The sequence below is a fragment of the Vanessa cardui genome, chromosome 6 (assembly GCF_905220365.1).
Source record: "Vanessa cardui chromosome 6, ilVanCard2.1, whole genome shotgun sequence".
Taxonomy (NCBI): Eukaryota; Metazoa; Arthropoda; class Insecta; order Lepidoptera; family Nymphalidae; genus Vanessa; species Vanessa cardui.
The window spans coordinates 5,612,450-5,627,292 of record NC_061128.1 but is presented as its reverse complement, the minus strand read 5'-3'; the positions used below and the strand labels follow the sequence as shown (position 1 = coordinate 5,627,292).

Sequence of the window (14,843 nt, the reverse complement as noted above, 5' to 3'; positions counted from 1 at the left end):
TTACTATATTGTCCATGTATTATATACACAAACCTTCCCCTTGAATTACACTATCTATCTATCTATTAAAAAAAACCGCATCAAAATCCGTTGCGTAAAGATATAGGGACAGAAAAAGCGACTTTGTTTTATACTATGTATGTATTGACGGAACTCCTAAACGGCTTACAGTTAGGGTGCGATTTGGGGCAGAATTTCTTACTGTCTTTAATCAAATTTTGTGTATATGATGTGATGTCATATGATATAATAGCTCTTTTGCAAAGTTTTTTACTGAGGTCGATTACAGCTCTTTCGAAGATGGTAGTTTACGCCGCATGACGTATCAAAGCCGCATTTTCGAAAGTCTATTTTTACTTTATTCGAAAGTTTCTTTTGAAACTGTCCCCGAAGTAGTTTCTGATTTATATACACGGCACGCTTAATGTATCCATATTAAGAAAAAAATGTTAGTCTGCATCAGCTTCACTTAAAATAAAATTTTAACAAAAAGAAAAACCGACTTCAAACAAAACACTATTTTAAAACAAATAAAAACGCACTCAAAATTAATAAAAATAATTGCATATTTAACATATTTTTGAGAGTCCTCCTAGGTAAAATGAAATGAAAAATATTAGACTACTTAAAAGTTGATTTACGATTATATAATGTCGTTATAATTATTGCTATATTTGGAGTCGGTGTCTTGCGTTTGCGTTGCTCCGCTCGTGGCTGGCGGAGCACGATTCAGGAGGGCGAAGAATGGTCTCGCCCTCCCCACACCCCTCGCTGGCACGCGTACACCGGCAGTCCGGGGCCATAACCGGGCTCCCGTCCTCCTCTCGGCCGTATAAAACGGATGCGTGAGACCCCCATCACATCACACACCCACGGCTGGAGAGAATGCCCTATTTATTCCGCCCCGGGCAATGGGGCTTGGCCGGGAGGACGACCCGTGGGTCGTCTCCGCCGGGCGGGATCGGCCCTCTCCCAAGCCCGCTCCGCAATCTCCTTCTGGACCATGAAGGTCTCACAGAAGGAGACTACGGCCTCCCACGCCGATTCCCTGCGTAGCATCGCCGACACGACTGCCCGCAGGGAGAAATTTCGTTCGATTTCCAGGACAAAGACCTGCCTCTCGGCCGTCCACGCGGGACACGCCTCCAGCGTATGCTGGGCAGTGTCTTGGTCCGCCCCGCAATGGTGACAAACCGCCGTCGCTTCGCGTCCGATCTTACACAGGTACTCTTCAAAGCAACCGTAACCGGTCAACACCTGCGTACGGGCGGGCTTATGCCTGTTTTATTGGAGAAAAAAAAGTTAAATCACTGTAAATAAAATTTATCAAATCTTGAATACTCCTTTAGAGGAGAGTTGAGGCTCTTGAATAAAACTCTTGATGAGTGGTCGAAGGAATGATTTTAATGAAAAATTGCACCGGTATATATACAAAAAATACAAAATAAATTAACCAATCAAAAAACAGTATAAAGAAATAATAAGAAATAAAAGAGACGGAGGATATCGTTCCGTCTTGCTCGCACACGCTGACGTCACGCGCCGAGCTGCGCGCGTATTATGCCGGGTCGCGTATCTGCTGCCGCGATGTTATAAATATCGCCCCCGCACGTCGCGTCAGCCATTTCGTTCGAGCGCCGCGCGGAGAGAGGACGACTGCACTGAAGATCGCCGTGTCGACTTGCCATGTGTTGTGTAGTGAAGTGTTGAAGAAAGATGAAGATATGAAGATAAACGAATCTAAAAACAGTCCTTTTCAGGACTAATCTTGTTTCGATACGACTTGAAAAACAGTCCTTTTCAGGACTAATCTTGTTTCATTACGACGCAAAAAAACAGTCCTTTTCAGGACTAAACTTGTTTCAACGACGACGCGAAAAACAGTCCTTTTCAGGACTAATCTTGTTTCAATACGACGCGTCTTAACAGTGCTGCTACACTCCGGTTTCGTTGAACGGCATAAATTATTGATAATCAACGTTTGAGCGAATTATCAGTTACCAAAACCCTAAAGCGGTTATGCAAGAATTTTATAAACGTTAGACGAATGGTTCTTGACTATTAATTAAACATCGCAACGAATGGCGGATAGTTAAAAATGATTATTATTTGCAAGTATCGCTACGTCACGGAAATTATATATATTCAAATCTTACTATAGAAAGGAAGAAACTTGTTGAGAAATATTAAATAGGTATACAAATAGTAAATTTATATAAATATTTTAAATTACAATTGTACAAGGCGAGCTGTTATACAGAAGGCCCAAAAAATTCGTTAACATTTAAATCTAACATCCCGCGCAAATAAAAGCAGTGCGGGGCGTGGGGAGGGTTCTTCCCGCTAGTTTGATTTTTGGAAATTTAGTCGTAATGGATCGCTTCACGGGACCACAACGTGCTTTTTGTGTAAAACAGTTTTATTTAAACAACAGTTCGCTCATTATTGTGAGACGCTTATTTCGAGTTGAATACAATTTACATGACTTAAGTCAGTGTCCAAGTGGTCCTTTAATAAAGAAATGGGTTAAGAAGTTCGAAGAGACGGGATCTACACTAAATGTGAAGCAAACCGGTTGCCCGCGGTCTTCTCGGAGTGAAGAGAATGTGCTGCAAGTTTCCACTTCTGTTAGACGTGACCCTGACTTATCGACGCGCAAACGTTCGGCTGAGTTAGGAATACCCCGCACATCATTACGCCGTATATTGAAATTAGATTTAAAATTACATCCACACGAGGGCGCAGGAGCTAAAACTGAATGATTTAAATTTGCACATGTCCTATGTCGAAGCAATGTTGAATTGATTCAGTAATTTTAACAACGTCTTGTTTTCTGACGAAGCACATTTTCACCTCAACAAACATGTAAACAAACAGATTTTTAGGTATTGGAGTAATGAAAATTCTAAATCTAAACACGAGAGGCCACTTCATTCGCCAAAGGTATCGCTGTATGGGCTGCAATTTCTGCAAAAGGAATCATTGGCCCCTACTTCTTTGAAGACAACATGACTTTCTAATGGACATTAGGTTACTGTTAATTCTGCTGAATATGTGAAAATGTTACTAGAGTTTTTGGCACCGAACCTACTGAAATTTGCTGGCTACAATCGAAACACATAGATTCAACAAGATGGAGCCACTTGTCACATGTCCAATCATTCCCTGCCAGTAGTCAAAATTTTTTTTCTGGAAATATTGATTTCCAGACAAGGCGACATCCCGTGGCCTCCCAGGAGTCTAGATCTATCCCCAGCAGACTTCTTTTTATGGGGTTATTTAAAGAGTCGTGTCTATATCAATAAACCAAAAACACTACGTCAACAGGACAAAATCACCGAAGAAATGTCAGCGATCTCAGTCTCTTTGCTGACGAGTATTCGAAAATTTTGGTACTCGCTTAGAAGAGTGTAAAAAACTAAACGGTGGTCATTTAGATGATATTGTTTTTAAAAAGTAAATTCCTGTAAATACTCTTTCTATTAAATAAACAATTATTTAAATATGTCAATGGTTTTTTTTTACATTTTTTTAAAATGTTTACTGTTTCATGGCCCACTTGTTTAAACTGGATACATTAGATAACCATGTGAAGATACACTTTTTGTATGGAATTATACGACAAGGAAAAAAAAAGTATATTTTTATTTACAATACCGATTCACAGCACGCAAAATGCTAAGTTTGAATTACCCGCTCATTTTAGCGCGTGAAGTTGTGTCAAAGTGCAAAACATGTCACAATCCTTGCCATTGTAAAGGAATTGAAGTGCCGTTACATCAATATTGTTGTTTGTTTGAAAAATTACATCTAAAAAATCTAAAAATATTAGATAGTATTTTTAATACCATTTCAATACCTTCATAGTAGATGTTCGATTTTATAAAGTGTACAAAAAACAGACCACAGAAAAGAAATCATGATATTTGGATATTAATATTATCTGTGGTTTCAATGCGATGTTTCAATTTTCATGGATTCGTATTTTATTTACCTTCAATCATCGCAAATACAAAGCTAATTTTTATAAAAAATCTTTTGTCCACCATGTACGGATGGAATATATTTTGAGAGATGTCTAAATTAATTTTATAAATAAAGTTATTTGTGACGGCAGGAGGCTTCGTAGTCTATTTAGATTTACAAATAGTTTTTCCAAATGTGTTGTTTTGATAGATAATGGATCCAAGAATGTGTAGGAAAATCTGTAGTAGTGAAAGTCTTCCAGATGCTGAAAATGAGGAATTTGAAGTATCAAACATTATCGCACCACAAGAAAGTGAAGATAATTTCTTATTGGAGGGCAGTCCTGAACGACACTCCGTTACTTGGCTCGACGACGATCAAATAGATGATTTAGATCTTAATTTAGACCAGACTAACCTATTTTTTCATAGAGTCGATAGTGCAGATGTAATATACAGAAGTAAGAAGAAAAAATGCAAAATGGTAGGGAAGTACGTGATGGGCGACGTGTTAGGAGAAGGTTCGTATGGCAAAGTTAAAGAGATGTTGGACTCTGAGACTTTATGTAGAAGGGCGGTTAAAATATTAAAAAAACGGAAACTGAGAAGAATACCAAACGGAGAGCAAAATGTGCAGAGGGAGATACAACTACTGCGAATACTTAGACATAAAAATGTGATAGAACTAGTCGATGTTATGTACAATGATGAGAAGCAAAAAATGTATTTAGTAATGGAGTTTTGTGTGGGTGTACTTCAGGTAAGCAAATGGTTCATATAAATTTAAAGTACATATATTTATAAAACAAAAACTAAAGTTATGATCTATGCACCTTTATTAACAGTTAACTTTATTAATACTTTATAGGATATGCTTGAATCAAGTCCTGGCAAGAAGTTTCCTCAGCGCCAAGCGCATGATTACTTTATTCAGCTGCTGGACGGCTTAGAATATTTGCATGGCCAAGGTGTGGTTCACAAAGATATTAAACCAGGAAATTTATTATTGACCTTAGACCAGACACTGAAAATAACTGACTTTGGTGTCGCTGAAGTAAGTCATACTATATTTTTATTTTTATCAATTCCAGTACTATTTCAATAATTTTGTATTATAATAATTTAATAAAGTACTTATTTTTTTATTGAACTTTTAGTACAATCAATAGTAACAACATTCAATTTCTAATTTCTTATCTCTTTCAGGCATTAGATATGTTTTCTCCGGAAGACACATGTTACACAGGACAGGGTTCTCCAGCTTTTCAACCACCTGAAATAGCCAATGGAGCTGAACAGTTTTCTGGTGTCAAAGTTGATATATGGAGCAGCGGAGTCACATTGTAAGTTAATTTCAAGCGGAGATTTTAATAAAATATTAATAAGTTTGAATGACACACAGACAATATTTACTTTTTGGCATAGATCATGTGTAAATACATGTTATCATTTAGAATTTGGTGTCCACAATATGTCAAAACTTTCAAGATTGTACTTGTGTTGAGATTTAAATTCATATTATTATGTGTTATGCTTATTCAAAATTTAGATCTTACTATACTTATTTGAAATATTGTACAGCATTCTCGTCAATACTAAAATGTTGATCTTGGTATAGTTTTATATATGTTTGACTAATACTGAGGGAAAGGTATGATTAATTTCATGACTTAAACATTGTTTCATCAACATCCTGTTAGTAGTATGTGTCAACCAACATGTTTCAACAAATTATATATTATAAGGGTTATTCAACTGTGTACAAACTCCACTTTTTTCGTTAAGTATAAAAAAGTTGAAACAATGTGATTAACATTTTACAAAATAATTTATAACTCGACTAACTACATTAAAATATTCTAGTGATCATGAATTTTATTACAAATGAGTGTGATATTGAATGACTCATAAGTGATTTAAGTATATTGTATATTGTCAACAATACACCTAAGAATAATCTGACCTAAATTCCTGTTTAACAATGGAAAATTCCTTTTGTATTTCAATACACACATTTAAATATACATACAATTTTAATGTGTGCTCTTTTTACTGATAGTATCTTTTGTAACAAGAATAAAGTATATAATATATTCAGAAATTATTCACTAAATAGAATTTTAAGTAGTAGGATGTGAGTTTGCTAAGATATTTATTGATAATATAGGAATAACTTAGTAACAGTATAAATGGTAATTTTACAAGTCATAAGGCTTTGTATGACCTATTACTTATATTTATTCTTTAACTTGTTACATAGTTTGTTGAGTGAGTTAAGTCATTTATAAGCATAGATAACATAAATTTTATAGTTAGCAGCATAAAGACAATGTAAGGCATAAATTATGCTGTGATATTTTAAAAATATAAAAACTTTTTTTATTAAATACCACTTAAACAAGTTCAATAAACAAATTTAATATCTACTTTTTATTAAAAAAATTCTTATTTCACAGATACAACATGACAACTGGGAGGTATCCTTTTGAAGGTGATAATGTTTATCGGTTATTAGAGGCAATAGGTCGAGGGGAGCCAGCCCCTCCGCCATCTTCTGTCGGGGCTTTACTTGAAACTCTTTTAATGCATATGTTGAAGCGAAATCCTGATGAAAGACCGACTGTACAGGAAATTAAAAGGCATGAGTAAGTCATTATTTAAATATTAATAATCGATTAATTAGGAAATTAATTTAAATTTAATTGATTGATACCACTGTGTTAGCGTACTGTATATTTTTGCATAGTGGTTAATTTCCAAGAAAACAGGAGTCAGGAGATATCACAAAGTATATATGCTCCCTCACATATGGGCCACTGAGAATTTTATCACTCATAGTCCGGCAGTACTTCTATTTGAAATGATTAGGAGCCGTTGCTTCCAATTTCCTACCTGATTGGTATTTGTTAAACAATACAGAGAAAAAGACAAGTTTTGTGTGGTTGTTTGTTTGGGCGGGAAAGATCATGGATTCCATTTTGCTGGCAGACACTAGTAACATTTTAGATGTGCGTTGAGTAGTCATACATACATCATACATGGACGCGTGTGTGTATGTGTGTGTGTGGGGGTGGGTGTGATGTGGCGATTTATAAGTCGATACAGAAAAATAGACAAGTTTTGTGTGGCTGTTTGTTTGGGCGGGCAAGGCCACGGATTCCATTTTACTGGCAGACACTAGCAACGTAACATTTTAGATGTGCGTTCAGTAGTCACTAGTGGCCGCGTGTTTGTGTGTGTATGTGTGTGTGTGTGTGTGTGTGTGGGCATGGACGCGTGTGTATGTGTTGTGTGTCTGTGGGGGGGGGGGGGGATGTGTGGGTAGTAAGAGCTGTGTGTGCAGCTGGGTACGCGCGCGGCCGGCGCTGGCGGCGGGCGAGGCGACGGTGGGCGCGCGTTCGCGGCGCTCCGACGAGCTTCACAGCTCCACCGTCGTGCCCTACCTCGTAGAGCGCCACTACGCGACACCGCACCACTACTTCACCGAGCACGACCTGCGACACGGTAAACGCCGCTGCTCCCTACTATACTAAGATACACCCCTGATGTAGGACCGGATTTAGTTGTAGACGTCCGGGGCACCTGCACTGGCCTCCCCTGGAGAGGGCCCTATAAGAAATTCCGAAGACTTAACAATTTTAATTAGATATAGTCGAATTATATTAATATTATTAGTTACTGTTTCAAAATTTACTGATATAGTTGACAAATCTCAATGATAGAAATTGAATTGTTTCAATTAGTTTTTTAAATAATAATCAGGAGATTCTAATCCTTTGTTACTATAGGGCTTTAGGTCAATAAAGAAGGGGATCTTTTGTTGGCCTAGAGCATTGAGACCTCTAAATCCGGCCCTGGGTAATAGAGAACATGCAAATATAATATTTATAAAAATTTTGCTATTAAAATGTTAAAAAGTATAAAAGAAGCGTTTTGCAAGGTTTATATTTGATGTAATGTTGTTTTCTCACAAAAATTACGAATTAAAGAAACTTGAAACGGAACGTATTTCAAAATACTAATTAGCGTTCAGTGACGTCACTCCTGTTATGACTACTTATTTGAGATTATAGTTGTAAAAAAAGTGAATATTTAAATGAAAATTAACAGCGTATTTTGGATAAAAATGGAAGCTTTGACAAAGCATACTCCAGATATGCATATATAAGCATACTCCTCTTTTCAGCTTGAAACCAATTTTTTCTCAGTTTTGTGTCAGAAGGTCCACTCAAAAATCATTTATTTGAAAACTTTGTTGAAGTAGGTGAACACATTGGCACAAAACATACGTCAATACGGATTTTTTCGGAGTATCGAGTATTCCGTTTTAAATTTTTACAAAAGAAGAATCTCAAAAGTTAAGAAAAAATGCATAAGTATGAAAGCCAGTGAGGACAAGCATGATCAATGGGTCAGTGACAGACAGGAGTGACGTCATACGAAATAGAGATCCGTTTCCGCGCGAAAATTTAAATTGACATTTTGAAACCGCATTTTTTGTGATTTTTAATATACTTGTGGTCGATCCTATATGGTGTTCTTTAAATAAGTAAAAATATATTGCATCTTCCCTATTACGAGTTCTTATTACTGGTCCATCTCAGACATACCAATTATTATTAGTACTAGGTTATACTTAGTATTGATGATCGATACTGAAATATCTCGTCTCAGAGAGAAATCTCTTCTATAAGTATGTATTTGAAATATGTCCACGTACAAAACGATTAAACGTTTCGACCTTATGAATCAATCTCATTGCGATCAAGATAATCGTCGTTTGGACGGCCGATCTTGATTACGATCGTGATCTTGATAAGCGATTGGACCAGTTGTGAAGAGAACGCGTAACAAAATATATTAAAATAATGGATATGAGAGATATCTCTGACTGTACTTGGTGGTAGGGCTTTGTGCTAGCCCGTCTGGGTAGGTACCACCCACTCATCAGTTATTCTTCCACCAAATAACAGTACTCAGTATTATTGTGTTCCGGTTTGAAGGGTGAGTGAGCCAGTGTAACTACAGGCACAAGGGACAGAACATCTTAGTTCCCAAGGTTGGTGACACATTGACGATGTAAGGAATAGTTAATATTTCTTACAGCGTCATTGTCTATGGGTGATGGTGACCACTTACCATCAGGTGGCCCATATGCTCGTCCGACAACCTATTCCATAAAAAAAAATCTGATATATAGTAGTCACCCGCGACTTCGCGCGCGTATGGGTGTTGGTGGTCATGTTTTTGTCAAAAAAGTAACCTATGTCTTTTCTTGGAGTTAAACTTTTCTTCCTACCAAATTTCATCAAATTCTGTTCAGCGGTTTGGTCGTAAAAGACCTACAGACAGACAGAGTCACTTTTACATTTGTAATATTAAATATAGATTTCGTACAGGATGCTTAAATATCAAATAATTTGATTTAACACATTCATCATTATAAATGATTGCACAAATGTAAATATTATTCTTCAAACGAATAATTCACTGTTTATGTACTTTTGTTATTTGTATATTACATTATCCTCAACCTTCCATTTTAATGTAAATACTCAGTTTCGAATATACATTTTAAGTTAATAAAGTAATCCTTGTAAATATCGACGTAATCATAACGATTAGCTAACACGATACGAATGACATTGACCTCGGCGATCACATCCGACCGGAAGAGATTGTATTGCATATCGCTATCCTCAGTGCAAAAGATCGTATATAATATTATATTTCATTATACAACTTTAAATACTCTTATATTTATGTATTGAAGTAACAAATGAAAATGCTGGAAGGGCCTTGTTTATCTGAGTTGTGACGTCATCAGATATTCTGCCGCCAAACAGTAGCATTTAGCAGTTAGCATTATTTTGTTTTAGTTTAAAGGTTCTAACTACAGGCACAAGGGACATAACATCTTAGTTCTCGAGCTTGGTGGCGCTTAAGCGATTTTGGGTATGGTTCATATTTCTCACAACACTCTGACCACAAATTTGTCCTTCCGCCAATTAATTATATGTATATTAAAAAATCATGTCAATTAAAGTGCTATTTGTGCAGTACATAATTATACATACGACCTTTTGAACTAAAATCCATATTCATTCTAAGTACGTTACAGATTCAGACGAATTTCCGAAAGCGGGTCAAGTTCGCGCTCGTATTTGTTCATTGAGTTAGGTTCGTAGCATGGAAATGTTTAATAGCCTTTTGTAGTATGTTAGATATGATTATTAATGTTTTTTTTTATCGTTTGAAGTGCGCAATCGCTCCTAACACAGCAACGTATAGTACGACACAACTTAGATGTAGCGTCGGCAAAATTTATAAAACCGATCACATCCGAATTAAGTACGCTACCCCAAACTATTAATATCTATTTTTTTTATTATTACTTGTAATATCATATGACTTAATATAATCGTCAATTTGACACGTCGATTTACATGCATTTGCTTTTTCGATCGGTTGAACTGACGCGAGAATCTATAGAGACGAAAAGCGTCGAATGGCGCGATAGGAGACTATTTCTATTGGTTGTGTATATTGACAGTAATCGGTTTTGTTGAATTTGCCGATGCTACATATAAGTTGTGTCGTACTATAATTAGTTTGTGACGCATATCCTTGTATCTCTTGCTAATACATAACATGGAACTTGTTGACTTCTAATACCTTTGATCATTAAGAGCAATTGACTAATAAAACATTTTACCCGTAACTAACCACTTATAAAAGTTTGCATTTTCATTTTAGTTAAGTATTAACGTAGGTATGGAAACAGCGTTAAGAAATATTTACATTTTTCCACTCAAGTTAGTATTCCATTGTATTCTATTTTGAGTCGCGTCGTCAACGTATTTGACTTATGACTCCATTCGCGAGGAGGTGAGATAAAATCAAAGTCTAGAAAAATTTAACAATGCTTATATTGTGAAAATATTTATTTATATTTTTTACTAAGGAATAAGATATTTTAAGTTAAAAACAGATTCGACTAAATAGTTAACACTGAAAAGAGCCTTTGAGAGCTGGTCCGGGGCCGGTACCTTTCTTTAAATTCGAATACGTACGTACTTATTTGTAAAATATGGGATACAATTCGTGGTATATCTATAATGCCGATATCTATCTAAATTCGATTATGAGTTATGAGCAAAAAACGCTGTAAAAATGTATATCTATGTAGCTTATTGACGATAAGACCGTTACATTATTTCTAAAACTAATTAAGAATCAACAGCGCCATCTAAAGTGAAAAGATGTCAGTTAACGTCATTATAGGTATACCACAGAAGAATTTATTTCAACGTTAATGCTGGTTCGTGTGCTACGCGGATGTGAATCGAGCATCGGTATAGATCTTTGCTCGAAGACATTCCTATGATGATTGTATACAACAACAACAGCCTGTAAATTCCCACTGCTGGGCTAAAGGCCTCCTCTCCCTTTGAGGAGAAGGTGTGGAACATATTCCACCACGCTGTTCCAATGCGGGTTGGTGGAATACACATGTGGCAGAATTTCTATGAAATTTGTCACATGCAGGTATCCTCACGATGTTTTCCTTCACCGCTGAGCACGAGATGAATTATAAAGACAAATTAAGCACATGAATCAGCGGTGCTTGCCTGGGTTTGAACCCGTAATCATCGGTTAAGATGCACGCGTTCTAACCACTGGGCCATCTCGACTCGTATGTTTGTATGATTAGTGCTTAAGGGGTTTACAGTGACAAACTCGTGTTATAGAGCTTGGGGATGGTGGGTCGCGCACGATGTCGACGGCGGAGCTGTCGGACGCGGAGTCAACGCAGTGCAAGCGTCGCTGGCACTCGTCGTGCGGGCGCCTGCCGTCGTGCCGCCTCACGTGATGCCCGCACTGAGCGCCGGCGGATCTGCCCCCTGTGATGTCCGGTTCCCTCGAGCGCTTTGCGATTACCGCAGACGTGACAGGGCCTCTGTTAATGTTGTCTTAAATTTTCGCGATTATTACACATTTAAATAAAACTAATTATAACGGATGAATCGCGTATATTAATTATTTTTAAACATCCCGACGTTTCGAGCACTTTGCAGTGTTCGTGGTCACGGGTAGACCCGTTATAATTAGTTTTATTTAAAAGGGCCTCAGTTGTTTCTATGTTTTCGTCAGTTTCACGTAAATCGCCTGTTGGCGTTTGACGTGTATCTCGTGTAACTTATCGCTACTTAAAAATGTTTTTGTTAATTTTTTTCGTCCCCGTCGCCAGGCCGGTGGAAAGTGTGACTCACTGTTGTCTCTGTATGTTTTCTGTAATTGTACGCAATCGGGAGGATTTTCTAATCAGTTTATCTCGTATGCTAGCTCTACTGGTACATACCCATTATTTGTGCTGTCAATACATAGTAGGATAGGTATTGGTTATTTTTACTACCAATAAATTATTAATAAGTTTATTAGTTAGAAAATAAAAAAGTATTTTTTTTACAATTAATTTAAAAAAAAAGAGAAATAAAAAAACGAATTTACTTAACTTTAAAAATAAAGAATAACTCGATTTCAATTTAGTCCTTATTAAATTCAGGGACTTTTTAATTAATAATTTAACATTACATGCTATGCCACACGACTTCTAGACAAACTCTATACTATACAGCCAATATAATTAAATAAAAAAAGAAGTTTGACTTCCTAGTTGAAACATAATTTACATGTCAAATTCTTACTTGTGAGCTATTTTATAAATAACCATTGTGCCTTGTAGTGCGTGTTCAAACTGAGAACCTTGCCAGTATTACCATAAGAAAAAGATAATGATATATTAAAAACGCACAAGTAAGGAAATGATATAAAACATGAGATTGAATGTTTTTGGTACTTCTGTGTCTATTATTAATCTATGTGTTCATGCAAGTATCCTAAAACAATATGGGCGCGAAGAGCTGTCATAAAGAGTGCACTAATGTCAAAATTTGATATTCAAAATTCGAACGGAATAAAAAAAAAGAAAGTCAAAAGTTACAAGATTTAGCACAAAAAGCCGTTGTGGCAATAAAAAAATTGCTAAGTATTACGTGGAAATATAAAATTGCATGTTGTTAAAAATTCGATTAAAAATAAATAGAAAAAAAAAATGATTGAAGGGAAAAAATATTAATTTATATTAAAATGTGTATAAATAACGAGTATGTGTCATTTAGAGCTAGCGTTACTTGGACTTGCATTTCATTACTACTATTTCCTTAGAACAATTTTTCTTCATATTTATAATTCCCACCGACGGAAATGTCCGGAAATCTTCTCATATTAAATTCTTAATAGAAAAATCTATCCTAATTTCTCTTCCAGAAATACAAACTTGTAAATTTTGTACATACACAAATTGTCAAAATTATATTGCGTGGTTTAATGCTTATTCGTCGATTACGATAAAGAATATTTTTTCAAAGGACTCTTGTAATTGTAACATTAAATTTAACTACAGTCATGATATTTGTATACATTCGACACCGTGGCATGTAACTTTGCAGTTTTTAAGTGAGCCGACAATACAAACACAAGCACCGCGCACTTACTCTGCCTCTCAGACGATCGTTTGTTCGGACATGCCTTTTTTCTCACCATGCTGACTTTTAAAATTAATGTACAGTGCAATACTTTAATTTTGGTAATAGATTGGTAAGGAATTTTAACTGTTTCACACGATGCCCAATGCGCCACGTTGGGATGTAAATTTATATATCTCTACAATAGAGGCAAAGTTACATGATGTATAGGGCGACACAACTTAGATGTAGCATCGGCAAAAATCGTAAAACCGATCACATCCGAATAAGTACTCTATCCCAAATTATCAATATTTATTTCTTACGCTAATATGATCTTTACACAAAAATAACTTGAAATATCATATGATATAATGTATTCGTCAATTTGACATGTCGATTTACATGCACTTGATTTCTCGGGTTGAACTGACGCGAGAATCTATAGCGACACATATCGTCGAATGTCGCGATATGGAGCTATTTCTATTGGTTGTATAAAACGGCAGTAATCGGTTTTGTTGAATATGACGATGCTACATCTAAGTTTTGTCGCACTATACAATACACTGGTTGGTTGGATGTTTTTTTAAATGTTTAGCTACTTGACAACAGATGGCGCTACACGAAGTGTTACTTTTGATTAATTTTAAACAAAATAATGTTGCCTTTGTATTAAACTTATTAATTTTATTTTTTAATTATAAAATGTAACAGTAATATCAATGAAGGCACCATTGGTTTTTTTCTAAACATTTATTAGTACGTAGTGAAATGCATCTTCATTACAAATAAATATTTGCTTATATATACCTGATCTTGCTGTCGCGTTTGATCTCAAATGTAAAAAAAGGTGGCAATAAAAATATAATATTGTTTAAAAGAATATAATAAAAGCATATATTATTTTTCTCCAGATATCCAACACCACCAAATCAATGTAGCAGTCTTTTAATTGTTTTGTAAGTATATCACTCGAGGGCTGTTTTACGGTTTATGATTTAGCAACAATTTACTGGTAATTATTATTACATTTAATTTTATGATGTACATTAGTTTCTCGATCCACTATTTCACCGGGGATAATTTTGAATTGTATAATATATGATTTCATATATTAAACTTGCTTATTTGGTAGAACTTCTTTGTGGTACAACTGAAAGAATATTTCGCTTAATAAGCGGAGAATATAATGTAATTCCTAAGACGAATTGGTTTAAATTTACGTTTAGCAATTAAGATATTACCAAATAAACATTAAAATTTAAGGTAACTATGATAGGTTACCTTAGACAAATTCTCCGATGTCACTTGAGATGACTTTAGAATATCCGGAAACCGATTTGATTCT

General features: G+C 35.6%; 2 protein-coding genes across 2 annotated transcripts; one reads left to right on the top strand and one right to left on the bottom strand.

Annotated features, from left to right (window-relative positions):
- Positions 1 to 894: 894 nt before the first annotated feature.
- On the bottom strand, positions 895 to 1,688 carry LOC124530456. Its single transcript, XM_047104629.1, has 2 exons — positions 1,540 to 1,688; positions 895 to 1,279 (listed from the first exon to the last, which is right to left on the bottom strand). The coding sequence occupies exons 1-2, from the start codon at positions 1,686 to 1,688 to the stop codon at positions 895 to 897; spliced, it is 534 nt and encodes a 177-aa protein (XP_046960585.1).
- A 2,265-nt stretch (positions 1,689 to 3,953) lies between these two features.
- LOC124530393 (serine/threonine-protein kinase stk11) lies at positions 3,954 to 13,392 on the top strand. Its single transcript, XM_047104551.1, has 6 exons — positions 3,954 to 4,725; positions 4,834 to 5,019; positions 5,172 to 5,308; positions 6,422 to 6,610; positions 7,309 to 7,469; positions 11,717 to 13,392. Exons 1-6 carry the CDS (start codon positions 4,180 to 4,182, stop codon positions 11,836 to 11,838), a joined length of 1,341 nt encoding a protein of 446 aa, XP_046960507.1. The 5' UTR covers positions 3,954 to 4,179; the 3' UTR covers positions 11,839 to 13,392.
- The last annotated feature ends 1,451 nt before the right edge of the window (positions 13,393 to 14,843 follow it).

Bases quoted from the DNA above. Each gene is read 5' to 3' on its own strand.
- LOC124530456 (XM_047104629.1), bottom strand. From the start codon at position 1,688: ATGGCAAGTCGACACGGCGATCTTCAGTGCAGTCGTCCTCTCTCCGCG. The intron at 1,280-1,539 runs GTGACGTCAGCG...CCAATAAAACAG, and splicing joins ATACGCGCGCAGCTCGGCGC to GCATAAGCCCGCCCGTACGC.
- LOC124530393 (XM_047104551.1), top strand. From the start codon at position 4,180: ATGGATCCAAGAATGTGTAGGAAAATCTGTAGTAGTGAAAGTCTTCCA. The intron at 4,726-4,833 runs GTAAGCAAATGG...AATACTTTATAG, and splicing joins TTTGTGTGGGTGTACTTCAG to GATATGCTTGAATCAAGTCC. The intron at 5,309-6,421 runs GTAAGTTAATTT...CTTATTTCACAG, and splicing joins TGGAGCAGCGGAGTCACATT to ATACAACATGACAACTGGGA.